At 38.1% G+C, this 27,812-nt stretch overlaps 1 protein-coding gene across 2 annotated transcripts; it reads left to right on the top strand.

Annotated features, from left to right (window-relative positions):
* The first annotated feature begins 84 nt into the window (after positions 1-84).
* On the top strand, positions 85-25,314 carry nek10 (NIMA-related kinase 10). 2 transcript variants are annotated; one of them, XM_048153704.1, is made up of 35 exons: positions 85-242; positions 5,690-5,779; positions 5,854-5,911; positions 6,019-6,128; positions 6,208-6,306; positions 6,415-6,499; positions 7,540-7,581; positions 7,664-7,742; positions 7,852-7,919; positions 8,252-8,331; positions 8,407-8,493; positions 9,978-10,202; positions 10,280-10,419; positions 12,591-12,652; positions 12,759-12,833; positions 13,022-13,086; positions 13,171-13,273; positions 13,361-13,489; positions 13,579-13,716; positions 14,391-14,436; positions 14,629-14,750; positions 14,832-14,934; positions 15,968-16,043; positions 16,142-16,271; positions 16,452-16,522; positions 17,512-17,710; positions 17,835-17,940; positions 18,258-18,300; positions 21,373-21,404; positions 21,559-21,659; positions 21,732-21,842; positions 22,191-22,293; positions 22,377-22,429; positions 23,321-23,376; positions 25,033-25,314. In XM_048153704.1, exons 2-35 carry the CDS (start codon positions 5,718-5,720, stop codon positions 25,079-25,081), a joined length of 3,108 nt encoding a protein of 1,035 aa, XP_048009661.1. In that variant the 5' UTR covers positions 85-242; positions 5,690-5,717; the 3' UTR covers positions 25,082-25,314. The 2 variants fall into 2 exon arrangements, with proteins under 2 accessions (XP_048009661.1, XP_048009662.1); XM_048153705.1 differs by lacking the exon at positions 85-242 and adding an exon at positions 1,479-1,631.
* Positions 25,315-27,812: the final 2,498 nt, after the last annotated feature.

Raw genomic sequence — 27,812 nt, 5'->3', positions numbered from 1 at the left:
GATAATGTCCCAAGATGAGTGGAAAAAGCGAAACTCGAGCTCATAATCCTGGCGCGTGTGTTTACTTTTGAGTATCTTGGTAACCGCAGACGCCTCAACATCGCGTCGTCTCATTGGTTGCCGTGTGTCTCTTCACATTCCTGATTCGAGCTTTTCTGTGTTGTCTTCTCAAAATACAGAGAAATATATGACGACCTTCAGCCATGCGATTAAACTATCCTCAATATTCCTGAACCACACAGGTGAGAAAATACACCCAAATACATGATTTAAGCCGTTAAATTTCGTATACAGCCACAAAAAGTATTTGGATACGTTTGATATTGCGTTTTATTTTAAATAAAGATACAGACACTTTTCAAGTAACGTTAGAATATTTAAAAAAAAATGTTTAGTTTAAAAGTTGTATGTCTTTGAAATTATAAAAGTGACTGAAATGTTTAAACGTCTGTAAGGACACCTGTGTGAACTTGAGAACTGATGACTTCAAATGGTGAGTCATGTCGGAAAAATTACGAGTTGAAAGCACATGAAAGTCGAAAATACGACTAGGAGGCTCGGATTTTCTTTAAGTCCCGAGTTTACGAGTTGGGGACGTGTCACGTGTCAATGAGAAACATGACAACAATAGTATTTAGTTGTGCCATTGTCAGGCTTTTTTTTTTTTATTTACAACAAAATAAGCTAGATAATATGAAAACATTGTAATTTAACATTATAAAATGTTTACAGCGGATTCATAAATCAATCAATTTAATTAATCAATTTAATTAATTTACTTCCCTAGTCGTAAATATGAACTTTCCAGTAGGACTTGAATGCACCAGGGAACGTTCTCTCAAAGTTACGAACAAACGCCTTACCGTAACGTTCAAAGTTCAGTTATCTGGTCTTTATTAAAGGGTTAGTTCACCCAAAAATGTAATTTCTGTCATTAATTACTCACCCTCATGCCGTTTAAAACCCGTTAGACCTTCGTTCATCTTCACAAATTAAGATCCGATGGCTCAGTAAGGCCTCCATTGACAGCAATAACACTCCCTTTTTCAATGCCCAGAAAGCTACTAAAAATGTCACGGGGCAGGCCTTTCAGGCTACACCCACCCCTAGAACCCGTACCACCCTTGGGGAGTCGGACAAAGGCCAGACAAGGACGACAGACAAGGCTTCAAGTAATACTGTATTTTATCGAGTATAAAAAGGGAATTTAAAAAAAATGGTGAGTCTTCTGGGCAGGGTCGTCTGTCCTGTGGACCCGCCAGAGACCCACAGAGTACGATATAGGGGGGTGCTCTGGGAAGTGGCTTCGCTGCCTTTCAATAGGAGAGATAGGTTGAGGCTCACACTGGGAGGAGCCTACTGTAGGACCGTTCAGGTACGCATTTCGGGTGACGTACTCCCTTCTTCCCTGAGGGAGGACGGATCGGGATTTACGACCAGAGGGTTTATGATGGAACAGTTAAGGTACGTGGTTTGAATACGTACTCCTCTTCTACAGATGACAGATAGAAAACTGATGGCTGAGAAGCTCCACTACCAAGCAGTCCAGGAAGTATTCCAATATAAAATCCTCTTGAAGGACCGGCAGACACAGAGCTTACCATAGGAGAGGTTCACTGCGAAGCAGACAGGTGAATACACAGATACGTAATCCTCTTCATTCAGCAATGACAGTCAGAGAACTTACAGCTGGAGGAGCTTCACTGCAGAGCAATCAGGTGAGTATTCAAGTATAACTTCCTCTTGAAGGATTGGCAGACACAGAGCTTACAATGGGAGGAGTTCACTGCAAAGCAGGCAGGTAAATACACAGATACGTAATCCTCTTCTTCAACAATGACAGACAGAGAACTTACAGCTGGAGGAGCTTCACTGCAGAGCAATCAGGTGAGTATTCAAGTATAACTTCCTCTTGAAGGATTGGCAGACACAGAGCTTACAATGGGAGGAGTTCACTGCAAAGCAGGCAGGTAAATACACAGATACGTAATCCTCTTCATTCAGCAATGACAGTCAGAGAACTTACAGCTGGAGGAGCTTCACTGCAGAGCAATCAGGTGAGTATTCAAGTATAACTTCCTCTTGAAGGATTGGCAGACACAGAGCTTACAATGGGAGAAGTTCACTGCAAAGCAGGCAGGTAAACACAGACACATAATCCTCTTCAACAATAACAGACAGAGAACTTACAGCTGGAGGAGCTTCACTGCAAAGTAGTTAGGCGAGTATTCAGGTATGACTTCCTCTTGAAGAACTGGCAGACACAGAGCTTACAATGGGAGAAGTTCACTGCAAGCAGGCAGGTAAATACACAGATACGTAATCCTCTTCTTCAACAATGACAGACAGAGAACTTACAACAGTGTTATCCTCTTCTTACGTCTTAGAACGTGACAGAAAGCTCAGGTAAGCAGGGGACACCCGGCGGGTTTAAGTTCACACTTCACACATCAAAACAGTGCATCACATCACTTCATCACTGCAATTCAACACTCAGTGGGAAATACATATATAGATGGCCGTCGCCCATTTCTGACCTGGCATTCACGTCAGGAAGTCCCATAAACAAGGAAGAGTATAGAGATCGATTGAACTACTCACAGTCTCTCCCAACCAATCTTACTGTCCAGCGATTTCCTCCTTCCGATTGAGTCAACGTGCTCTTTCTCCCAAACTCACAATGCCATGCCTGATTGCCAGTCCCACTTCCTCTTCTCCACCGCTCTAGCCTGACTACGTCAGACTTCCTACTTCCGCTCAATTTCATTTCGCTTCTGTACTCAGTCTGATACAGCGTCAGAGCTTTCTGTTTTCCACCGGTCTGGAAACAGCCGGGCCAATCAACGAACAGAGGGCGGGCTGAGAGCCGTGACGTAGATGCTAAGCGCCGAGTTTTACATTGTAGGTTAGAGAAATCGAAAACCGAAACGACCGCGGAAATGGGAAACGAGACACGGGATGCAATTCGCTCTGTTATGGAGAACATTCAACTCTTTTTCAAACTGAAGCCAGAACAAGAAGAGTGTTTGATAAACATTTTAAATGGAGGTGATGTTGTGGCCCTACTCCCGACTGGTTTTGGGAAAAGTTTAACAGGGCTCTCAAGTTTTGAAGACAGGCAAGAGTGACAAGTTGTCATTGTTTGTGTCAAACAAGTTGTGAATTTGTTGTAACATTAAAACAGGAGATCATGACTTATTCTGTGCTCAAAGTGATGCTCAGAGCTCCAGTGGTTTCCTCTGTGGGTGAACGAGGATGATGGTGAACAATTCCAGGACATGCTTTTTTTTTTCATTGGTTGTTGCGTTAAATCTTACCCAGATACAATAGTGCTATTTTCTGATTGGCTATTGTGTAGCCTCTTTCTTTTTTTTTTGATTGGCTGATAAGTGGCAGGTTCGAGACGCGCTTGATTCCTGCCCGGTTCCATAGAGAGAGCGGCGCGGCCAGATACATTTTGGGCGCTGCGGCATATTAAATATATGATAAATAGTTTTTCTGCGTGAGAAATACAATGTGTGGCGGGAGTGCGTGACAAAAGACCGAAATGAGTGACTGTCACGCTCAATGCGTGACACTTGAGAGCCCTGGTTTAATTTATCAATTGTTACCGTGTATGCGTGGATTAACTTCGCATAATCTGCAAAAGTCGTTTACAGCCATGTTCACTCCGGTATTTCGCTCGCATCATCATGTGTTTACAACAGGTTTACAGTGGAAGTTCAATCATAGATTTGAGTTCGATGCATGATGTCTGTGCTTCGATGCGGCTGTACAGGCACATAACATACGTCATAACTAAACGTATCTGATTGGCTTACGGGTAACCAATGATTTTAAACTTCAGACAAGCGCCCCCTAGCGAGAGAGAAAACACTTCTCTATTATGCCATTCCAGACTCTGTCTACGAAGCAAAGTGAAGTAGCAGAGTCTGGTATTACCAGGCTACCACCGCTCACTCTTCCTCCGAGATTCACAGTCCCCACACAAAAGAAACAAAACCGCCCCTTTTAGTGCATCCTCTCTCCTTTTATCCTACCCTAAGGGCAACGTGTCCCAATGTGCACCGCTGCCGGCAATCTTCACTAATCACCCCATTCGCGGGGATTTTTCGCTAAATCGGAACTAGCCCGGTGTTCCGTTGTTATTGGAGGCAATCGCGGCGGACATTAGTTCCGCCTTGACAGTTGGAATTTCTGTCACCTCGTGACAAAAACATATTTAAAACAGTTCATGTGACTACAGTGGTTCAACCTTAATGTTATGAAGCGACGAGAATACTTTTTGTGCGCCAAAAATAACAAAATAGTGACTTTATTCCACAATATCCAGTAATGGGCGATTTCAAAACACTGCTTCATGAAGCTTTGCGAATCATTTGTATTGAATCAGTGGTTTGGAGTGTGAATCAAACTGCCAAAGTCACATGAACTATTGAAGTTTCAAAACACTTAAGACGTAATGAACCCTCGTTTACTGAAATCATGTCATTTTGGTGCTCCGAACCACTGATTCGAAACAAATGATTCGTAAATGATGTGCCAATATCATTGCGCCTGCTGCACCCATGGTACAGCAACTAAGTTCCTTGATTATTACGCCGGAATGAGAGTATAGTTACTAGCCATATCGGCCTAGAAAATCGCAACTTTTCATTTTCCGTCGGTCTTAGCACACGATGTAACTACAGAAGAGTCAAGTTTTAAATAGGAAAAATATTGAAACTCTTTGGTCATTTTTGAGCGAGATGCTAACGGTCTAATCAGATTCAATGAACTATGCTAAGCTATGCTAAAAGTGGTACCGCCAGACCGGGAGATCAGCTGAATGGATTCGAAAACGGTAAAACTCAACTGTTTAACTCTAGGGAATTTTCAAAAAAGTGGTGTGTTCCTTTAAAATCTCTTAAAATTTTGCACACACATCATATTCGTGTGCCATTAGGGCCCAGGTTGCCAGGTTTTCACAACAAAACCCTCCCAATTTCTCCTCAAAACTAGCCCAAAACTAGCCCAATCGCATTTCAGGGGGGTCCCACGGTAAAAATCACATTCCGGAGGGTAAAATTCATGTTTTTGGAGGGGCTAACCTGGTAAAATTCACATTCCAGGGACTAAATATCACATTATTTTGGGTTGATTCAACCCGCGGACATGAAAAACCAACAGCGGCAACAGTGTAAAAGTAGCCCAATTCCGCGGGAAAACCGTGGACTTGGCAACACTGCTAACCAGGCGTGCCAGGGAGCTCTACAGCGCCCCCTTGAATGCAGTTTAACGTCTTGGTCCATATATATTATACACACTTGCGTGTATATGTACAAAACTCGGTACTCATATAGATCTTGTTGAGTCAAACAACTTTCGAACTGCAAGTCATATGCTCCGCCCAACAGGAAGTCAGCTATTCAGGGGTTTGTGAAAAGCGAATGTGCTTTTTTAATACTCCTCCTTGGGAATTCATGAGATTGCCACAAAACAGAGTCAATATGACATGAGTTATTTAAATAATCTCATGGATGTGGCTATTGTGGTTCGTGTTCATAGTGGCACCAGCTGCTGCAGTTAATGTGGCATATTCAAATGACTTAGGGCTTTTTATATTTACCCAGTTTAAATGCATGTTGCCCATCGTGCAATATTTCTCATGCAGTATTTCTCATAATTTTCTCATCTGACCGAGCTGCAGACATGAGAGTAATCAAGATTGTGCCAGCATGCCTCTCCAAGACAGAAAGTCTAGAGGACCAAACAGATCACATCCAAAACCTAAAGACAAGTAAGCCATCACCGTAAATTTTACTGATGAAAATTTAGTTTTTCTGCTGATATTTATAAATGTCTCATTTTTAGGGAGCTTCTTGATCTCAAGAGACTTTTATCACTGATCACAGCTCAAGTATCCAAACAGGTAACATTTTAATTTTTGCATACAGAACCACAAAATGTCCACTCTTTTTTTTTCTCTGAATTGATGTGAGTTCAGTTTCACAGTATCATCTCTGCTCTCCATCTCAGGTTTCGTCTTTGAGTCAATCCAAGGGACGGAAGTCTCAGAACTCTTCAAACGTTCCCGACCACCAGAAAAACGGCACAAACAATGAAGCATCTGAGCTGGATAACTTTAGGTGCACAGTTTCCCATGTTATCTGGTAATTTTGCTCTTATTCGGTTGCATTTTGTAATCAATTTTCATGTCGTTAACAGTGTGACTTACAGAAACCAGAGATGTTTTAGTGACCAGCCACATCACACACTGTTCCTGGACATCTTCACTGCCTTGATCAATAACAGACTCGGTTGTAGGTCTGTATTCATGAGTATGATGCTGTATAGTGTGTATGATGCTGCTGATGTATACCAGCTAGTGTGTTTTTATAGATCACTGTAGACTAGTCTTGTTTGTTTTTTTAGTAACTGGCTGGAAAAGTCCTCCTCAGACAACGTTTTAAGAGTTCTGAACTGCTTGAGATTGTTGATCAGGGATCCTCTTCACCAGGTGAGATCCCTGGACAAAAATTTTGATTTTTTTTCTCAATGCAATTGTTTTGAAAGAGTGAAACATAATACATTTATAGTTTCAAAATTCCCCTTTAAATGCAGTAAGTATCAGCTGTAAATTCAAAATGGACCCACATTGAGAACCACATATCTATGGGACTGAACCCTATAGGGCCTTGAAAATGAAGATTTCAAAATAAAAGTTTGTTAATAACCAGAATCTAAAATCATATTGAGATATCTTAAAAACTTTTTGAGTTATTGGCATGCAAACTTTGGAAAAACGATATTTATGGCACTAGGACCAGTATGTTCTATGCAATTGTTTTGATAGAAAAAAGCGAGATACATTTCTAGTTTCAACATTATTTGTTCTTCAGCTGTTCCTCTTTAAAAGAAAAAAAGTATCAGCGGTATGAAAAGTGACCCACATTTGATTTTTGACCACTGAAATTGTCTACAATTTAATAATTTACTCTTATAGCCATATTGAGGTCCCAATATCTCTGGAATTGAAGCTTTAAAAATATGTATGGCAAAAAAAAAGTTTATTAAAACCCAAAATATAAAAGGATATTAAGAGATCTTTAATACTACTTGAGTTACAGGCATGCAAACTTCAGGAAGAAGTGCTTTTTCTCATTTTTGAACTGTGACTATTGGCATATAATGTAACAAAAATAGCTAAAGACAATAGATTTTACTAATAGACCTACCAATCTCTGCGTAGAAATAAAATCGTTGTCATTTTGACCCCCCTCTAGAAAATAGTGGATTACTCAGTAAATATTCATCCATGACATTTAATATTTTGAGTCGGGAAAGTTTCTGAAATTTGGATGATTTGACACGGAATGACCCTACATTATATTATATTATATTATATTATACATATTATATACATATTATATTATATAATACACCTGGGTGCAAATAGTAATTCCAAAATAAAAACATTCTGCTCTTTCATTTCCTGTGTGAGTGTGTGTATATATATATATATATATATATATATAATATTTCTGTTTCCTCTTATAGAAAGTCTTCTTTGAACTGCAAGGTGCTGGGCAGCTCGCTAAGGTAAAGAATTTCACAAAGTTCATATGCTGGAAATGCAGAGCAGCATGTGGAAATTCATTGTGTCTCGTTGGATGTTTTTCAGCACATGGAGTCGGTTGCCACTGTGTATCTAGAATGCAGAGAACAGACGTTGGAAATTGAGCAGCTGGTTGCAATGACATGTGAGACAGACATGCTGCAGTATGTTATACAGTATGTACAGCTTGGAAACGAGCCGCAAGAAGAATAATGTGTTTGCTAAGCTTGTTTTCCCTATCATTTGCCCTGCAGATATGTTTCAGAAGTTGTCTTCTGTTGAGGAACAAAGACAGTGGATTATTCATTGTGGTGCACATAAGGTATGTGTCTCTCAGCTATAGGCCTCAGCTTTACATCCTATCTCACTGATAGACAATTCATCAAATCTTCCACTTGTTCTCTATCTCATGGCGTCCCTCAAGGCTCTGTCCTTGGACCTCTTCTTTTCCATATTATTGCCATATTATCTGTTGTCATAGTCTCAGCTACATTGTTATGCTGATGATCTGTTTCCTTCACATCTGCTCTTCCTCTTGACTCATTAAATGCTTGTATTGACATCAAAATCTGGTTACATAACTTTCTGAAATGTAATAATGATAAAACTGAGGTTATTGTATTTGGGCCACCATCCTTTTTTTCTTTTGCACAGACCCTCGTGAAGCTGCTCTCTACGCGGGACAGTAGTGTAGTATTAGGAGCTCTCCTGGCTCTCACCTCACTCGCTGAAAGGTACTTGTATATCAAGAGTTTTTACTAATTACTTTAGCACAATGAGTTTAATCAATAATCCAACTTCTCATTTAGTCGAGAATGCAAAGAGAAGATCGGAGAGCTGTCTGTTGTGGAGCATATTCTAGTTGTGTTACAAGAATATGACATGTTATCGAAAAGGTAAGTTTGACAACTTCTGGTGTTTTTCAATATCTATTTGTTTGCAGTTTTCTGTGTGCTGATGAATGTTTTTTTAATTGCATGAGCATTCCTGCATTGAATTTGTGACTGATGATACTTTTATTTACCTTTATGTAATTGTTGTTATTTGCACATTACTTCTTGCAATTAATATACTGCTGTAAGATAAAAAAAATTTATTAGCCTCCAGATACATTGCATTTGCAAAGTTACAAGCTGTAACTTTTATGAGAAATGAAAATTCTGATAAAATTCAGAAGTTGCATTTACAAGATGCCATAAAATCTTATTAGTTCCTTGTAGAATCTTTTTTTTTTTTTAAAGAAATTAATACTTTATTCATCAAGGGTGCATTAAACTGATCAAAAGTGACTAAAGACATTTAGAATTAAAAAGAAAAAATCATATTTCAAATAAATGCTCAAAGAATTCTGAAAAAAAAAAAAGTATCACTGTTTCCACAAAAAATATTTGATAATAATAAAATATTATGTAAGGAGAAATTGACAAGTGGGTGCATTACCACCTCAGGTGTGCATTATTTTCTACTAATTCAATGGACTGGAGTCAATTATCCCACTTATACTATGGTTCCCACACCTCAAATCATTGTTCAGATGTTATATTTCAAGGCATTTGTCAGGTTTTTGTCCTTAAAACGCTGTGTGTAGGGCTAATTTTTTTATGCATCTCATCCCACGCCTCCGTTGCTAATTCCAAAACGTCATTTTAAAGCCATTGATATGCAGACTAATGCAGTTTTTAATGCAATTATTAGAGAGAGAGAGATTAAGTGTGTGTGAATTACCTGAGTCTGTGCATCTCTCAACGTTAGGCAGCAGCATCTCTACTAATACCGAAACTGTAAGTTTATCTGCTTCAAGAACAGCGCCATTATTATCTCTCTAGTGAGAAATGTCATGCAGCTTTTAAGTTGCTCAACTATTTTACTGATAAAATCGTCAGAGCAGCGCTGATAACACATTTCTGCACGAGTGTGTGTCTGTACTTCTGAGCAGGAGAGTGAGAGAAAGAGAGTATGTGCTTTCTGTACATTATAAAATGTAATTTTGTGGCAAAAAACATGTAAATAATTTGCCGATTTTATCCTATTGTGTACTATATTTATTTGCTTGGGTCAGTGTTGTTGTGGGTTTTGTTTCTTTTGTTGTTATAGGCTGTAAGGACCTTTTGAAATAACTGAAATCGTTTGGCAAAGTGATATGAAACTGTAATGCAGTCAAAACCTGACTGGAACTACTTTAGCCATGCGTTTCCCTGAAAATAATTGCACACCTGATAATTGCACACCATATTATATAATATGTATTGTCAAGGCAATTGCTTGGGCAGCCCGACTAAAACAACACTGGTTCAAAAAACATCACAATTCAGTGTGGTGCACTGGTGCCTGTAGTAGCAAAGAAATCACACACTCATTTCGATATTATTTGTGTGATCAGGTTGAGCGCGGAGCTGCTGAGGTTGCTGTGCTCCGTACAGTGCATCAGGGAGCAGGTGCGTCAGTGTGACGGGGTGCCGGTGCTGCTCAGTCTCCTGCACTCGGAGCACGTGAAGCTGCTGTGGAGCGCAGTCTGGGTGCTCGTGCAACTGTGTCAGGATCCGGACACCAGCGCTGAGATCCGGGCGTGGGGCGGCGTGCAACAACTGCTACGCATCTTGCACGGGTGGGTCTCAATGCAGTCGGGTCATGTTTGGTTGTGTTTTAAATGCACTTTAAATCATGCAAAACTTTTTGTTCCAGAGAACGAGTGTACGTGTCTGATCGCTCCACCATAGACACGCTGTCCAGCGCCAATGCAGCAGGCAGGATACACAGACAGCATGTGTCAGTGGAGGTGAGCCCTCAAGAGACAGCGGAGAACACCATCAATCTGCAGGCAGGTGAGGATGCACAGGAAAACAGAAGTGAATTGTTTATTTAGTAGTGCTTACTATTGGTCTTGTGATAAAATAATATTGATGCCTTAATAGATCTTTGTGGAAGCTTGTTTGCATCACAGAATAAAAAAATAAAAAAGGTAATTGCGACTTTATTTCACAATTCTGACCTTCTCGCAATTGCAAGTTATAAAGGCAGAATTGTGAGAGAAAAGTCAGCTCACAACGCTGCTGCGAAATTGCGAGTTTAAATGTCATAATTTTAAGAAAAAATGCCAGAATTCGAGATGTAAAATTGGAATTGTGAGGTAAAAAAGACATAATTGTGAGATCAAAAGTCACAATTGCCTTTTTTATCTTTTTATTCTGTGGCGGAAACAATCTTCCGTAGATCTTAGACTATATAAAAAGGTATAAAATATATGCTATCCTTTATGACATCCTAAAATATGGAGTTTAACATACAGCAAATGATTAAGCATCATGTAGACATCATGTCGAGTGTATTGAAATGCACAGTTTGCATTAACTATGATGCCTCTGTAATGGAAACAAGTGCAAATGACAAGTGCAATCAAGGAGATGGGCAACTATAGACCTTAAAGGGGACCTACTATGCCCCCTTTCACAAGATGTAATATAAGTCTCTGGTGTCCCCAGAATGTGTCTGTGAAGTTTCAGCTCAAAATACCCCACAGATCATTTATTAAAGCTTATCAAATTTGGGTGTGAGCAAAAACACACAAAGTTTTTGTGTGTGTCCCTTTAAATGCAAATGAGCTGTTGCTCCCGGCCCCCTTTCCAGAAGAGGGCGGAGCTTTAACAACAACCAAGCTGGAGAATCTCACGCAGATAAAATGAGGATTGTCAGTAACGGTGTTCAGCCTTACATTGTTCAAACCGGAGTCGACACTGATGGAGAGACTCAGGAAGAAGTTACGTTGAATTGACCCTCGTTTGTGAAGCAGTCCGGCGTAAAATGACGGCATGTCAACAACACTCTACTACAACAACTCTTCCTCTTCTCTAAAGCAGCCCAACATGGCCTCGCCTCCTTTGTTGTGTGTTCTCGGGGGTGGGGTTTATGCAAATTTTGGGGTTTATGATGTCACTAACCCAGGAAGAAGCTCGTTGTAGTCCCTACCAGCCATCTGTTGTAGTCCTTAAAAAGTGATTTCTGTAAAAGAAAATATCTCTCTTTGCATTGAACTTTGAGTGTCGTAACTTTGCAGATGTTGTTTATGTTCAAACAGCAACATTACACACTAACTAAAGTTAAAAAGTGAAATCATAATTAAGAACCCGTTTAACTAACGCTGAAGTCGGCATGAAATGGAAGTTATTTTGATCAAAGATTTTGAGGGCACATTAATTAAAATAAATAATGATGTGCACGGATAAATCATTTATAATAAATGTTGCAATATTTCATAAAAATTAAGAATTGTCAGTTTTGATTTCATAGTGACTTAAATAAATACTGTAACAAACAAAATGAAATTAATTGCTCACTATTAGTTAACATTAACTAGTGTTGTGTTATTCAGTCAAGAGCAGTGAGTGATTTCTCTTTTTCTTTTGTTTTTTTATTAACATTAATTACACAAACAGTAGCAGGTTTATTAGGCTACTGTCACTTTAAGACCTGATGCACGGATCCAATATACTGTTACACACTTTCCCAACTGTTTACATTCACTTTAGACCTAACAGACTGCGTTTATGTAATAACTGGCCAAGATGGGCATTTTGACTGAATTTTGTGTGTATTTGACCGTATAAGCGCAATAAGCCATGAAAAAGAACTCAATTTGGTACTCACAAGCTGTTTGAGAAGCGGCTTTATGAGTGCGCACTTTGGATGTGAGCGTGAAATCTGCGGGAATGAGTAAAATAATGCGTAATACCCACTATTTGGCACCAAAATACTCTATTTTAATAACAACCAACTCGCTGTCTGACAGAAGAGAGAGTGTATCGATGGTATCAGTGTATCAGTACTGCGGAAAATTAGTATTGGAACAGTTTCAGTATCGATACGTATCGAAAAATCAATATTTTTCTGTAATGTCAACTAATGAGACCTTAATGTAAAGTGTTGCATTCGGCATTGTCTTGCACTCCTGGATTAGTCCACAGTTAATGAATGCACTAACTCCTGTCCCTGTTCCCAGCATGCTGTGCAGCGATCACCGAGCTTGTTTTGGATGATACGACAGCACTTAATGTGGTGCAGGTAGTCCACTTCTCTTGCTCTGTCAGATGCTTCTCTCATGAATCAAAGACATCAGTTTGCATTCATCTCATATGTATATACTCTACATGCATTGATTCTGTTTTAGGAGAATGGTGTATACATAATTGGCAAATTGATTTTGCCACAAAGCTTTAAAGAACCTCAAGCTAAATCTCTACAGGTATGTCCATTTTGTGAATAAACTCTACTGAATGTGCAATACAGTATGCAAAGATGGATTATGGTTCTGTGAGGAACTAATAAGCATCTTTTAATTGCAGCGTTACACTTGCAACTTAAAATGTTCTCTTTATTCCCCATATGTATGCCTGAAATGCAGATATTAATGTTGCTCCTTATTTTCTGAAGTGTTATGCTTTTAGGGCCCTACGATTCCTTTTTAGTATGGAACGCAATAGACATCACTTTAAAAGGTAAAAGGTATTTTTTAATAATTAATTCCTTTTAAGATTCATATTTTTCCATATTCTAAATGTAATGCTGTTTGTTTGTTCCAGACTGTTTTCTCCGGAGTTGTTCGAGATGTTTATCGATGTCGGGCACTATGTAAGAGACATTACTGCGTATGAACCACTGCAGGAAAAAATCGCACTCTTAACGGTAAGATACTGAAGATCTTTTTGCTAAAATACTCTCTCTAATATTTTCTCTCTGGCATGTTTACATTATGACTGTGTTTATGTGTAGGAGGAGGAGTTAGATGTTCTCAGGGAAAGCATAGAGACGGTGAACCAGAACCGACCTCCTTTGAGAGTGATCAATGGTTATGCTGTTTTGGACCATCTGGGCAGCGGTGCCTTTGGCAGCGTCTTTAAGGTGAATGTGATCTGTGCTGTTTATGTGTTTACTTTGTTAGTTAATAGTTAAATTGAGCCATTCACAGTTGTTTTTCCTCCCTCTCAAAGGTCCGTAAGCAGAGCGGACAGAATGTTCTGGCACTGAAGGAGGTCAACTTTCACAATCCGGCCTTTGGCAAGGACAAGCGGTCTAGAGACAGCAGCGTTGAGAAGATTGTGTCTGAGCTGACCATCATTAAAGAACAGGTGAATAATGCATTTTTATTGAGAAGCTGCTGAGATGTCCCCCTAGTGCTCATGGTGATGAAAGTCACAGATCATGCATTTAAAGAGGCCATATTATGCTCTTTTTGTTTTTGCATATTCTCCATTGTTGCAGCTCCTCTCTTTCCAGTCTGTCAGTAACGCTCTGTTTAGTTCCTGTCTCTATTAAGCCCCTCCTTCTGAAAGCACAATGTGCTCTGTTTGGTCGGCTGGAGCAGTGTGTTTTGATTGGTGTTTGGGAAATGTCCTGCCCCTTACCATAACCGCCAGTTTCAACACACTACTAACTAACTCAACCAGGCCCCGCCCCTTCATTCTGCATATTAATTATTTAAATTAGGTATATTGTGACGTGTTCATTCCTAGAAGAATAGCATGTCTTAACCTCCCCTCAATTCTCATTACTGTCGCAAATTATTTTAACTACAATGTATTTATATACAAATAGTAGTTATATATAATTTCCACAGATTTTATTAAAAAAAATATAGTGTGTTTAAAGGATGATTTGATATTGTCATGTAAATAATGACACAATTAAAACAAATTTAATAGGCATAATATAGCTTTTTTATCTTTTGATATTAGAGTGAAATATGACCCTGATATTCTCACACAAAGCTGAAAGCTATCATTTGTCATTTAATTTCTTTCAGATGTGTCATCCAAACATTGTAAAATACTTCAAAACATTTTTAGAAGGTACGTACTCTTCCGTGACATTTATATATAAATTGTATTATATTTATGATATGCATATAATGAATTTAAGCTGTACAGTGGGGTCCAAAAGTGCATGAAACTGCTTCAGTTTTTCATTGTGGCTTTTGGGCTCCCAAAGCATGCATATTTTATATATATATATATAACTGTCCATTTTTGTCCTGGTCTCAGCTGACAAACTCTACATCGTGATGGAGCTCATAGAAGGAGCTCCGCTAGCTGAACATTTCAGCTCTCTCAAAGAGAAAGGGCAGACGTTCACCGAGGAGAGAGTCTGGAACATTTTCATACAGGTGAGGAACTCAACACTTACACAGAACAAGCAAAATATGAAATAAAAATGATCAATTAAGTTTATACTGAAACTTCCACAGATCTGTCTGGCTTTGAGATACTTACACAAGGAGAAACGGATCATCCACCGAGATCTCACGCCAAATAACATCATGCTCGGAGAGAGAGATAAAGTCACTATTAGTGAGTTGATATACAGTACAGTCCAAAAGTTTGGAACCACTAAGATTTTTAATGTTTTTAAAAGAAGTTTCATCTGCTCACCAAGGCTACATTTATTTAATTAAAAATACAGTAAAAAACAGTAATATTGTGAAATATTATTACAATTTAAAATAACTGTGTACTATTTAAATATATTTGACAAAGTAATTTATTCCTGTGATGCAAAGCTGAATTTTCAGCATCATTACTCCAGTCTTCAGTGTCACATGATCCTTCAGAAATCATTCTAATATGCTGATTTGCTGCTCAATAAACATTTATGTTTATTTTCAATGTTGAAAACAGTTGTGTACTTTTTTTTTCAGGATTCCTTGATGGATAGAAAGTTCAAAAGAACAGCATTTATCTGAAATACAAAGCTTCTGTAGCATTATACACTACCGTTCAAAAGTTTGGGGTCAGTAAGAATTTTTATTTTTATTTTTTTGAAAAGAAATTAAAGAAATGAATACTTTTATTCAGCAAGGATGCATTAAATCAATCAAAAGTGGCAGTAAAGACATTTATAATGTTACAAAAGATTAGATTTCAGATAAACACTGTTCTTTTGAACATTCTATTCATCAAATAATCCTGAAAAAAAATATTGTACACAAATATTTTGTACAATTGTACACATTAAATGTTTCTTGAGCAGCAGATCAGCATATTAGAATGATTTCTGAAGGATCATGTGACACTGAAGACTGGAGTAATGATGCTGAAAATTCAGCTTTGATCACAGGAATAAATTACTTTGTGAAATATATTTAAATAGTACACAGTTATTTTAAATTGTAATAATATTTCACAATATTACTGTTTTTTACTGTATTTTTAATTAAATAAATGTAGCCTTGGTGAGCAGATGAAACTTCTTTTAAAGACATTAAAAATCTTAGTGGTTCCAAACTTTTGGTCTGTACTGTATATATGTGTGTGTGTGTGTGTATGTTTTAGGTACGCCGCTTCACATTTGTACACATAATAACCAATCTAATGTTTTTTCCAGCTGACTTTGGTCTTGCTAAACAGAAACAGGAGAACAGTAAGCTGACGTCAGTGGTCGGGACAATACTGTACTGCTGGTACTCGACTGAAATCTTTTATTTACAGTTCTCAAATACCTCCTGTGACCAGGTGAAGTTTGAGGTGAACAACATATTTTCTGTTTTTTGTGTGTTAGTCCAGAGATCGTGAAAAACGAGCCATATGGTGAGAAAGCAGATGTTTGGGCCGCGGGCTGCATCCTCTATCAGACGGTCACCCTCACGCCTCCGTTCTACAGCGCAAACATGCTCTCCCTCGCTACCAAGGTGTCAGTTTTGCCATATAGTGAAAGAAATACATCCGAAAATGCTTTGTAAAAGAATTGTTCAGACATTTTAAATGAACTTTCAGATGATTTTGTGTGCTCTGTGATCCTTTTTTTCCCATTCTTATTATTTGTCAAGTTGTTTTGAACTGATATTCCTCCTTCTTCTTCATGTGTTTAGATTGTGGAAGCGGTCTATGATCCAGTGGAAGACAAAACCGTCTCTGAGAGAGTGACTGACATGATTAAATGGTATGAATCCTGCTGCTTTCAGATCCTTTTTCTCTGGAGAAACCTTAATTATGACATGTTCAAGTTATATATATATATATATATATATATTTATTTATTTTTATATATATATATATATATATATATATATATATATATATATATATATATATATATATTTATTTATTTTTATATATATATATATATATATATATATATATATATTTGACTTGAACATAATTAAGAAGTCTCTTCTGCTCACCAAGGCTGCATTTATTTGATTAAAAATACACTAAAATTAGTAAAATTGTAAAAATGAAAAGCTGAATTTTCAGCATCATTACTCCAGTCTCCAGTGTCACATGATCCTTTAGAAATCATTCTGATATGATGATTTTGTGATTAATTATTATTGGTACTCAATTATTAATAATGGATCTTAATATTATTAATGTTGAAAACAGTTTTTGCTGCTTCATATTTTTGTGTAAACTGTGATACATTATTTTTTCAAGATTCTTTGATGAATAGAAAGTTCAAAAGAACATCATTTATTTGAAATATAAATCTTTTGTCATATATTTAAAAAAATATATGATATTATTTAAATAAATATATTAATATTAATATATTAAAATAGAAAACAATTATTTTAAGTTGTAATAATATTTTACAAAATTATTTTTTACTGTATTTTTTTATTTAAAAAAATCTTAATTAAAGAATAACATAAAGTTGTTGGACAATTTCATATTTATTTCTCTGTAAAAACAATAAAATAAATGAAAAGCAAACATTGTACATTAGATCTGTAATTGATGCATTAACTGTTTTTCACAGAGAATTATGGGAAATGTGGTCTTCCTCATAAATAAGTCATATTTCCTGAAAGTATTATAACTATTCTTCATTCACATTTGTTCATTTTTAGTTTAGTTTTCAGTTTAGTTTACAGATTTTAGTTTTCAGTAGATGTACAGTAGGACTCATTTTTGCTGGGTTTCGATCAGGTGTTTGACTCCAAACGCAGACGAGCGTCCTGACATCATCGAGGTCAGTTCCAGAATTTCTGATATAATGATGAAGTTTGTGGACAGTCTCTGCACATCCCATAATTCACTCGAGAGAAGGGCAGAGAGAGACAGGAAGAGAGCGCAGAAGTATTTCCTGGAGAGCAACAGGACCAGGATGTGCATCCCACTGCATCAGGTTTGAACTACTGGATATTTCTTTAGCATTATAATCTGTTTATCGGATAATAAATGTCTCAGTTTTTTTTCTCTTTTGAAAATGACTCCAGCTGTATTTTCTGTGTATTTTGTTTTTGATTCAGAGCGCTGGCCTCAAAGAACAAGATGGTCAAGATCGATCACAGACTCAGAGTTTTGAAACTTCTACATCTGTTTTAGCAAGTGGAGCAGAACAAAAGCAAAGTCAAGGTGACAAGCTGCATTAACATCATGATTTTCTGTAAAGCTGTGTATTGTGAAAAGCGCTAGACAAATACATTTAACTTGACCGTAAGCATGTCCAATGGGTTTGAAAGCGTGTTCTGTCGAGTGTCTGCATTTGCACGCTTGCATGAAGTATGTTTCTGACCGATTTTATGACTAAAACAGCATTGCATGTGTATGTCAAACAGTATGTTAGCCTGATCTCTTGAAAAGCCTCATCAGTATAAATCTATTGTAAGAGAGAAATACTTCATTTGATCAGTTTAGAAATAAGGTGCTTTTTCTTTATTTAAACTGTGTAGACGTGTCGCAGTGCGTTGTGAAGGGTTCTGATGAACTGCTCAGGTGAGTTTCTCATTTTTGTTTTTATACAGTTGCTTAGAGGAGTGTTTATTTTCTATCTATCTATCTATCTATCTATCTATCTATCTATCTATCTATCTATCTGTCTGTCTGTCTGTCTGTCTGTCCATCATCCTTTTTATTGTTTTATCTGTCTATCCATCTATGTATCTGGATGGATGGATGGATGTATCGATTGATGGATGGATGGATGATGGATGGATGGAATGATAGATGGATGGATGGATAGATGAATGAATGGATGGATTGGTGGATGGATGATGGATGGATGGATGGAATGATAGATGGATGGATGGATAGATGAATGAATGGATGGATTGGTGGATGGATGATGGATGGATGGATGGATGATAGATGGATGGATGGATGATGGATGAATGATGTATGATGGATGGATGGATGGAATGATAGATGGATGGATGGAATGATAGATGGATGGATAGATGGATTGGTGGATGGATGGATGGATGATAGATGGATGGATGGATGGATGGCTGGATGGATGATAGATGGATGGATGATGGATGGATTATGCATGGATGATGGATGGATGGATGATAGATGGATGGATGATGGATGGATGATAGATGGATGGATGGATGGATGATGGATGAATGATGTATGATGGATGGATGGAATGATGGATGGATAGATGAATGAATGGATAGATGGAGTGGTGGATGGATGGATGGATGATAGATGGATGGAATGTTTTATAGACTGATGGATGGATGATAGATGGATGGATGGATGGATGATAGATGGATGGATGATGCATGGATGATGGATGGATGGATGGATGGATGGATGGATGGATGGATGGAGGATGGATGGATGGATGGATGGATGATGGATGGATGATGCATGGATGACAAAATGGATGGATGATGGATGGATGATGCATGGATGATAAATGGATGGATGGATGGATGGATGATGGATGGATAATGCATGGATGATAAATGGATGGATGGATGGATGATAAATGGATGGATGGATGATGGATGGATGATGCATGGATGATAAATGGATGGATGGATGGATGGATGATGGATGGATAATGCATGGATGATAAATGGATGGATGGATGGATGATAAATGGATGTATGGATGGATGATGGATGGATGATGCATGGATGGATGGATGGATGGATGGATGATAAATGGATGGATGATGGATGGATGGATGGATGGATGATGCATGGATGATAGATGGATGGATGGATGATAAATGGATGGATGATGGATGGATGGATTGATGGATGGATGATAAAAGGATGGATGGATGATGGATGGATGGATGGATGATAAATGGATGGATGATGGATGGATGGATGGATGATGGATGGATGATGCATGGATGATAAATGGATGGATGGATGGATGATAAATGGATGGATGATGGATGGATGGATTGATGGATGGATGATAAAAGGATGGATGGATGGATTGATGGATGGATGATAAATGGATGCATGGATGGATGGATGGATGTAATGATTGATGGATGGATGGATGGATGGATGATGGATGGATGGAATGATAGATGGATGGATGGATAGATGAATGAATGGATGGATTGGTGGATGGATGATGGATGGATGGATGGATGATAGATGGATGGATGGATAGATGAATGAATGGATGGATTGGTGGATGGATGATGGATGGATGGATGGATGATAGATGGATGGATGGATGATGGATGATGGATGGATGGAATGATAGATGGATGGATAGATGGATTGGTGGATGGATGGATGGATGATAGATGGATGGATGGATGGATGATGGATGGATGGATGGATAAATGGATGATGGATGGAATGTTTTATAGACTGATGGATGGATGATAGATGGATGGATGATGGATGGATGATGGATGGATTATGCATGGATGATGGATGGATGGATGATGGATGGATGGATGGATGGATGGATGGATGGATGGATAGATGAATGAATGGATAGATGGATTGGTGGATGGAGGGATGGGTGATGGATGAATGATGTATGATGGATGGATGGATTGATGGATGGATGATAAATGGATGCATGGATGGTTGGATGGATGTAATGATTGATGGATGGATGGATGGATGGATGATGGATGGATGGAATGATAGATGGATGGATGGATAGATGAATGAATGGATGGATGGATGATAGATGGATGGATGGATAGATGAATGAATGGATGGATTGGTGGATGGATGATGGATGGATGGATAGATGGATGGATGGATGATGGATGATGGATGGATGGATGATGGATGGATGGATAGATGATAGATGGATGGATGGATAGATGAATGAATGGATGGATTGGTGGATGGATGATGGATGGATGGATGGATGATAGATGGATGGATGGATAGATGAATGAATGGATGGATTGGTGGATGGATGATGGATGGATGGATAGATGGATGGATGGATGATGGATGATGGATGGATGGATGATGGATGGATGGATAGATGATAGATGGATGGATGGATGATGGATGATGGATGGATGGAATGATAGATGGATGGATAGATGGATTGGTGGATGGATGGATGGATGATAGATGGATGGATGGATGGATGATGGATGGATGGATGGATAAATGGATGATGGATGGAATGTTTTATAGACTGATGGATGGATGATAGATGGATGGATGGATGGATGGATGATGGACGGATTATGCATGGATGATGGATGGATGGATGATGGATGGATGGATAGATGAATGAATGGATAGATGGATTGGTGGATGGATGGATGGATGGATGGATGGATGGATGATGGATGGATGGATGGATAGATGAATGAATGGATAGATGGATTGGTGGATGGAGGGATGGGTGATGGATGAATGATGTATGATGGATGGATGGATTGATGGATGGATGATAAATGGATGGATGGATGGATGGATGGATGATAAATGGATGGATGGATGATGGATGGATGATAGATGGATGGAAGAATGTATTAAATTGATCAAAGACATGTATAACGCTGTACAGAAGATTTCTCTGTCAAATAAATCTGTGTGTGTTCTGCAGTGGAGATTGTCAAAAGTCAAAAGCACGACCAGGTAAAAAAAGTTTTGCTGATAATGTGCACAATTATGAGATGCTTTATGAATTTTGCTTTGATTTATATATTATCTGTAAAAGTAACAGTGTTCTCACATCACAGAAAATCTGGAAATAACATGGATTCAAAATTGCGTTGCTCTTGTTTCACAGCATCAGCAGGAATCTGTTTATCTCAGAGGAAAGTTCGACAAATCGATGATCCCAATCAAAGGCTTCTTGAACTTCTGCATAAGATTATATTCATAACTCAGGTAATCTGGAGTCTGTTTTCAGGCATTTTCCAGAATGTTTCAATCTCTTTTATTCATATTGTCTGTTTTTAGCTCCCACCAGCTCCACAAAACAGCTTCAAGCAGCGGGCAATCGAGCGCTTTAAGAAGCCGCTGTTCACGTACGGAAGCGATCCGTACAATTTGAAGGTGGAGCTCAATAAGGTACTTCATCTTCTTTAATGCTACAAACACTCATTTTTTGTTTATGTTGCAGTCAGAAATTATAGTTTATTTTGTTAAGCAAAAGTGCACAATAATAGTGGAGTTACTGAAATAAAGTCCAGATGATTTCGCTGATTTTTGCATAAAAGATGTGCAGAACCACAACACCAAAGTATCCCTCATAAAACTTCAGGCATTGAGATAAAATTGTAGGGAACTTTAATGGGGGGAGAGATGCAACAGCTCCCTCTTGTGGATGGTATAGTGAACTTCAATGGAAAATGAATTAATTTCAGTGTGCTTTGATTTGAGAACTGCTTTTCAGACCTTTCATTTCAAACCTTTCAGGTTCTTCAAGGAAGTCAGGAGCTGGTGGAGATGTCATCAGCCAGCCGGGAGTGGTGGTCCATGATTCAGTCTCTCAGTTCAGACCCATCCACTGCCGAAAATCGTGGAAGTGTAACTCAAATTCTGCCCTTGATTTGATTTTAAAGCATTACAAACTCCACTGAGCTTGTCTTATTTATTTTGTAGGGGAATCCGGTTACTCCAGTCTTCAAGACGGGCTCACCTATGAGGAAATACAGGTGGGATTTTAACATTTCTTGTTAGCTTTTATGAATGAATGCATGAATAATTTTAATATTTTACTGATTTATGTAATTTGATTACCAGGATGTAATGTCCTTGAGATACAATTAGTTATGGTTATTGACATTTGTGCTGTTGTTTTCCCTCTAAAATGATGTCACTTCCTGGAGGATGATTTCATTAAAGAACTGGCTTTTGTTAAAGTCGGTATGAATGGAAGTTGCCCTATTGTGCCGTATATCTGAGTGAAATGGCTTCGCAAACAAGAACAAATGTAGGGCGGGGCTTGATTTTGTCTGTGGGGAATTGAATGGATGGTTGTGGTTTGCTATTGGTGGACATCATGTGAGTGACAGGTTGCCCCGCCTTCATGCCAGTAAACACATCATCAGAGTAGAGAAGGGGAAGATATTTTGATTAAAGATTACGAGACACATGAATTAAAAAAAAAAAAAAAAAGATGTGCACAGATAAACACGGCAATATTCCTTAAAAATAAGAATGAACATTTTTTGATTTTATGGTGACTTTAAAAGACAAAGAAATGAAAAAGACAAGATGGAACGTAATATTGAGGAGGACACATAAAAAGCTGATTATCAATTAAATTAATATGCCCAAGAAAACATGCTTAGTTTGAAACATTTTAATTATAGAAAGAAAAAAATACCTGGAATATTTATGAATAAATTGTCAGTGACGAGAGACAAAATAGACAAAAATGAACTAAACTCAAACCAAAGTAGTGAGATGAGTTCAAATTGACACTTAATGGTCATTATAGAAACCTAATTATATGATTTCCATGTTTAAAAGTTTGAATTAATTTAATGAATTTAACATTATGTCCAGCATGTTCTATAAGCTGTCGGTTTTATTTGTTTCAGAGTATGGTGGAGGAAGTGCTGGAGGAGAACGGCTATTACAGTGCCGGTCTGAGCAGGTAATTCTGACACTGTTGACAGAATGAAGCTGTTTTCTGTTGAATTTCCAGTGGTGCATGAAGTACACAAATCAAATACTTGAGTAAAAGTACAGATACCCTAATAAATATGACTCCAGTTTAAGTATTAAAGGATTAGTTCATGTTCAAATGAAAATTACCCCAAGCTTTAATCACCCTCAAGCCATCCTAGGTGTATATGACTTTATTCTTTCTGATGAACACAATCTGAGATATATTAATAAATATCCTGATGCATCCAAGCTTTATAATGGCAGTGAACTGGACCAACAAGTATGAAGCTCAAGAAAGTGCATCCATCCATCATAAACATACTCCACACGGCTCTGGGGGTTAATAAAGGCCTTCTGAAGTGAAATGATGCATTTGTGTAAGAAAAATATCCTTATTTAACAAGTTATAAAGTAAAATACTTATATAACTCTGATTGTGTTCATCAGAAAGAATAAAGTCATATACACATAGGATGGCTTGAGGGTGAGTAAAGCTTGGGCTAATTTTCATTTGAAAGTGAACTAATCCTTTAAGTACTAATTTTCAATATTACTTGAGTAAAAGAACAAAAGTAACTGATTTTTAATGTAATTAAGTATTAAAAGTAAAAAACGATGAACCATGTTTATTATTTATTCTAGCCAGTACTAGTCATTATCAGAAGTAATAAGAAAGATTAGTGAGCATTTAATTTTCATATTTATACTGTATATGCAATAAGAAAACTTTTTTTTTTTTTTTTATTACCAAAAAATATTATACACTACAATTCAAAAGTTTGGGGTCAGTGAGATTTTATTTGTTTTTTTAAAAAAAATAATACTTTTATACCGCAAGGTCGCATTAAATTGATCAAAAGTGACAGTAAAGAGAATTATAAAGTTACAAAAGATTTCATTTCAAATAAATTCTGTTCTTTTGAACTTTTTATTCATCAAAGAATCCTGAACAGTAAAATGTATCACAGTTTCCATAAAAATCTGAAGCAGCACAACTGTTTTCAACATTGATAATAATCAGAAATGTTTCCTGAGCAGCAAATCATCATATTAGAATGATTTCTGAAGGATCATGTGACACTGAAGACTGGAGTAATGATGCTGAAAATTCAGCTTTGATCACAGAAATAAATTACAGTTTAATAAATATTCACATAGAAAACAGTTATTTGAAATTTTAATAATATTTCCTGATATTACTGTTTTTTTGTTCAAACTTTTGAACAGTTTTACAGCAGAGTTAGTTCACAAATTACTGACAGTCGTGACCTAAATATGATTTTTATTTACAATAATCAATACTAAAATCTGGCATTAGTAACTTGCTTTTCACGCCATTCAAGTTGGTTTTGACCGGATCACTGAATCAGTGAGTTGTCGAATCAAGAACAGCTGCAGTCGAATCAGTCCGATTCGTGAATGAATCATTCGGTGTTATTTGTGAACCAATTCAGCAAGTTCTTTGGAAAGAATCGGTTTGTTCATGAATCAGACATCGATATCATGTCTCGGCTTGGGTATTTCTACAAGCTATGTGCTTATGAAATGAAGTATAAAGTATGATATTGCTTTGCAATGCAACTACTTGGTTACTGTCCAGCACTGTAAATGTCCTTCTGTGATCTGTCTGTGTGAACTGCAGAAGCGAGCTGGATTCAGGAACAGGAACGAGACGAACTCAAACCCCATGACCTGCAGCATATCTGTGATTGACAGCTGTCATGTCTGGAGACTCAGCGCTCTGCATCACAACAACCTCTCAGGTCAAACGTGACACATGCAAAGACGACCTCGAATCATAAGCTGATTATGAGCATCTGAAGAACACATGCTGATATTTGAGTAGATTGCAATAGTCAATGCACGCACACAGATGATTGACCTCATTTGAATCTGCACTTTAATGTGTGTGATCTTCCCTACTTTTTCTAGTTATTCGTTTTTTGACAAAACATACATTTGAATTAAAATATAGTTTTAATATAAAAATAGTAGTTTAGTTTTTTGTAGCTAAATAAATTCTAGACAATTTATTGCTTCCACTCAGGACGTGTTAAAATAGACAGAGGTACATTTAACAAAATTCAGAGCATTTATATGTGATGTGTGTGTGTTATTGTGTGTATTTATAATACCATTGTTTGTCTTTCTATATTTCATGCATGTTCAGTGGGGTCCAAAAGTCTTGAGACCACATTAAAACTCTGGGATTTTTTCCCATTTAATCCTGCAAATAAAATAAAGTTTAAAACGGAAAATAAATATTTAGTATTCTGCGCTATTTCTAGGACACTAATCAAATGTAAGACTACAAAATTTGTCATTACAGTTTATACTATAGTTTTAGAAGGTGCATTGCTGTTTAACTAGTGGTGTCAGACTATTAGACCCCAATGTGTATTATTTTTTTGGCAGCACTTAACAGCAATTTTCACTTGTTAACATTAGTTAATGCATTAGCTAACATTAACTAACAATACACATATGAAACTTGTTTTTTTTAAGCATAACCCTTTTTTAGCTCTTCATTTCATTTACTTCATTACTTTGATCTCAGGATGACCGATGCACTTTACACACATTTATGTTTCTTGATTATGTTCCCTGTGCTGTTTTCCTGAATAAGCACTTTTAGAATTAATTGCACAATATGCAAATTTTGTAATTGCATTAAATACCCAAATGACCTATTAAATTTAGATTGTGCATTACACAACCAGAGCTTAATATGACGGGTGATGTATCCCACAATTCAATGCGCTCAAATGTGATGAATAAACTGGAACATCAACCATTTATTATGATCATTTTTTTTAACTAATTATTGACCCAACTGCCAAGAGTTAATTGGATTAAAACAGCAAAACTGAATTTTTTATGGTATCATGTTACAGTTATGTAGCATACTGCTGTTTATAATTGAGACATTTATTGTTGCATAATCTGTACATTTTATATGCTATTCCTAAAACATAGTAAGCAGTATACACATACTGTAGATTTTAGGGTGGCACCATATTGAATTTTTGACAGGGCTGTGAGAGATTTAATTGTACTGTTATTTAAGAACATACCGATTGTTCAGATGACAAAGCGTCTTTCCAAAAAAAAAAAGACAAAAATTCCATACATTTTTTTTTAAAGTTGTGAAAACGACGTGATCAATGAGTTTTATACAGTGCATGCCATGGTGTCCATCCCTCACAGTCTCATTTTCATCTGTGTTAAATACAATATGGCGTCTTAAAGGTGCAGTAAGCAATTTCTGAGAAAAGCTGTTGAAAGCAAGCCAGTCAGCAGTAGGGGGCGTGTCCTCTTTTGATAGGGGAGGAAATAGAGTGAGCCAGTCAGCAGTAGGGGGCGTGTCCACTCATGATAGGGGAGGAAATAGAGTGAGCCAGTCAGCAGTAGGGGGCGTGTCCACTCATGATAGGGGAGGAGATAGAGTGAGCCAGTCAGCAGTAGGGGGCGTGTCCTCTTTTGATAGGGGAGGAGATACAGTGAGCCAGTCAGCAGTTGGGGGCGTGTCCTCTTTTGATAGGGGAGGAGATAGAGTGAGCCAGTCAGCAGTAGGGGGCGTGTCCACTCATGATAGGGGAGGAGATAGAGTGAGCCAGTCAGCAGTAGGGGGCATGTCCTCTTTTGATAGGGGAGGAGATACAGTGAGCCAGTCAGCAGTAGGGGGCGTGTCCTCTTTTGATAGGGGAGGACATAGAGTGAGCCAGTCAGCAGTAGGGGGCGTGTCCACTCATGATGGGGGAGGAGATAGAGTGAGCCAGTCAGCAGTAGGGGGTGTGTCCTCTTTTGATAGGGGAGGAGATACAGTGAGCCAGTCAGCAGTAGGGGGCGTGTCCTCTTTTGATAGGGGAGTAGATAGAGTGAGCCAGTCAGCAGTAGGGGGCGTGTCCTCTTTTGATAGGGGAGGAGATAGAGTGAGCCAGTCAGGGGGCGTGTCCACTCATGATGGGAGGGGAGATAGAGTGAGCCAGCCATGATGGGGGAGGAGATAGAGTGAGCCAGTCAGCAGTAGGGGGCGTGTCCACTCTTGATGGGGGAGGAGATATGAGCCAGTCAGCAGTAGGGGGCGTGCCCTAGTCAATCAGCAGTAGTGGGAGTGTCCACTAATGATAGGGGAGGAGAAAGAGTGAGCCAGTCAGCAGTAGGGGGCGTGTCCTCTTTTGATAGGGGAGTAGATAGAGTGAGCCAGTCAGCAGTAGGGGGCGTGTCCTCTTTTGATAGGGGAGGAGATAGAGTGAGCCAGTCAGGGGGCGTGTCCACTCATGATGGGAGGGGAGATAGAGTGAGCCAGCCATGATGGGGGAGGAGATAGAGTGAGCCAGTCAGCAGTAGGGGGCGTGCCCTAGTCAATCAGCAGTAGTGGGAGTGTCCACTAATGATAGGGGAGGAGAAAGAGTGAGCCAG

This window comes from Megalobrama amblycephala, linkage group LG13, assembly GCF_018812025.1.
Source record: "Megalobrama amblycephala isolate DHTTF-2021 linkage group LG13, ASM1881202v1, whole genome shotgun sequence".
In the NCBI taxonomy this organism is placed as follows: domain Eukaryota; kingdom Metazoa; phylum Chordata; class Actinopteri; order Cypriniformes; family Xenocyprididae; genus Megalobrama; species Megalobrama amblycephala.
Note: the sequence above shows the minus strand (reverse complement) of the source record. Positions and strands in the feature narration are given on the sequence as shown.

What these genes read in the sequence shown, in the direction of transcription:
- nek10 (XM_048153704.1), top strand. Translation starts at nt 5,718, where the DNA reads ATGCCTCTCCAAGACAGAAAGTCTAGAGGACCAAACAGATCACATCCA. An exon ending in CTCACCTCACTCGCTGAAAG is followed by an intron (nt 8,332 to 8,406) that starts GTACTTGTATAT and finishes CTTCTCATTTAG; the next exon opens with TCGAGAATGCAAAGAGAAGA. An exon ending in TGTGCATCCCACTGCATCAG is followed by an intron (nt 17,711 to 17,834) that starts GTTTGAACTACT and finishes TTTTTGATTCAG; the next exon opens with AGCGCTGGCCTCAAAGAACA.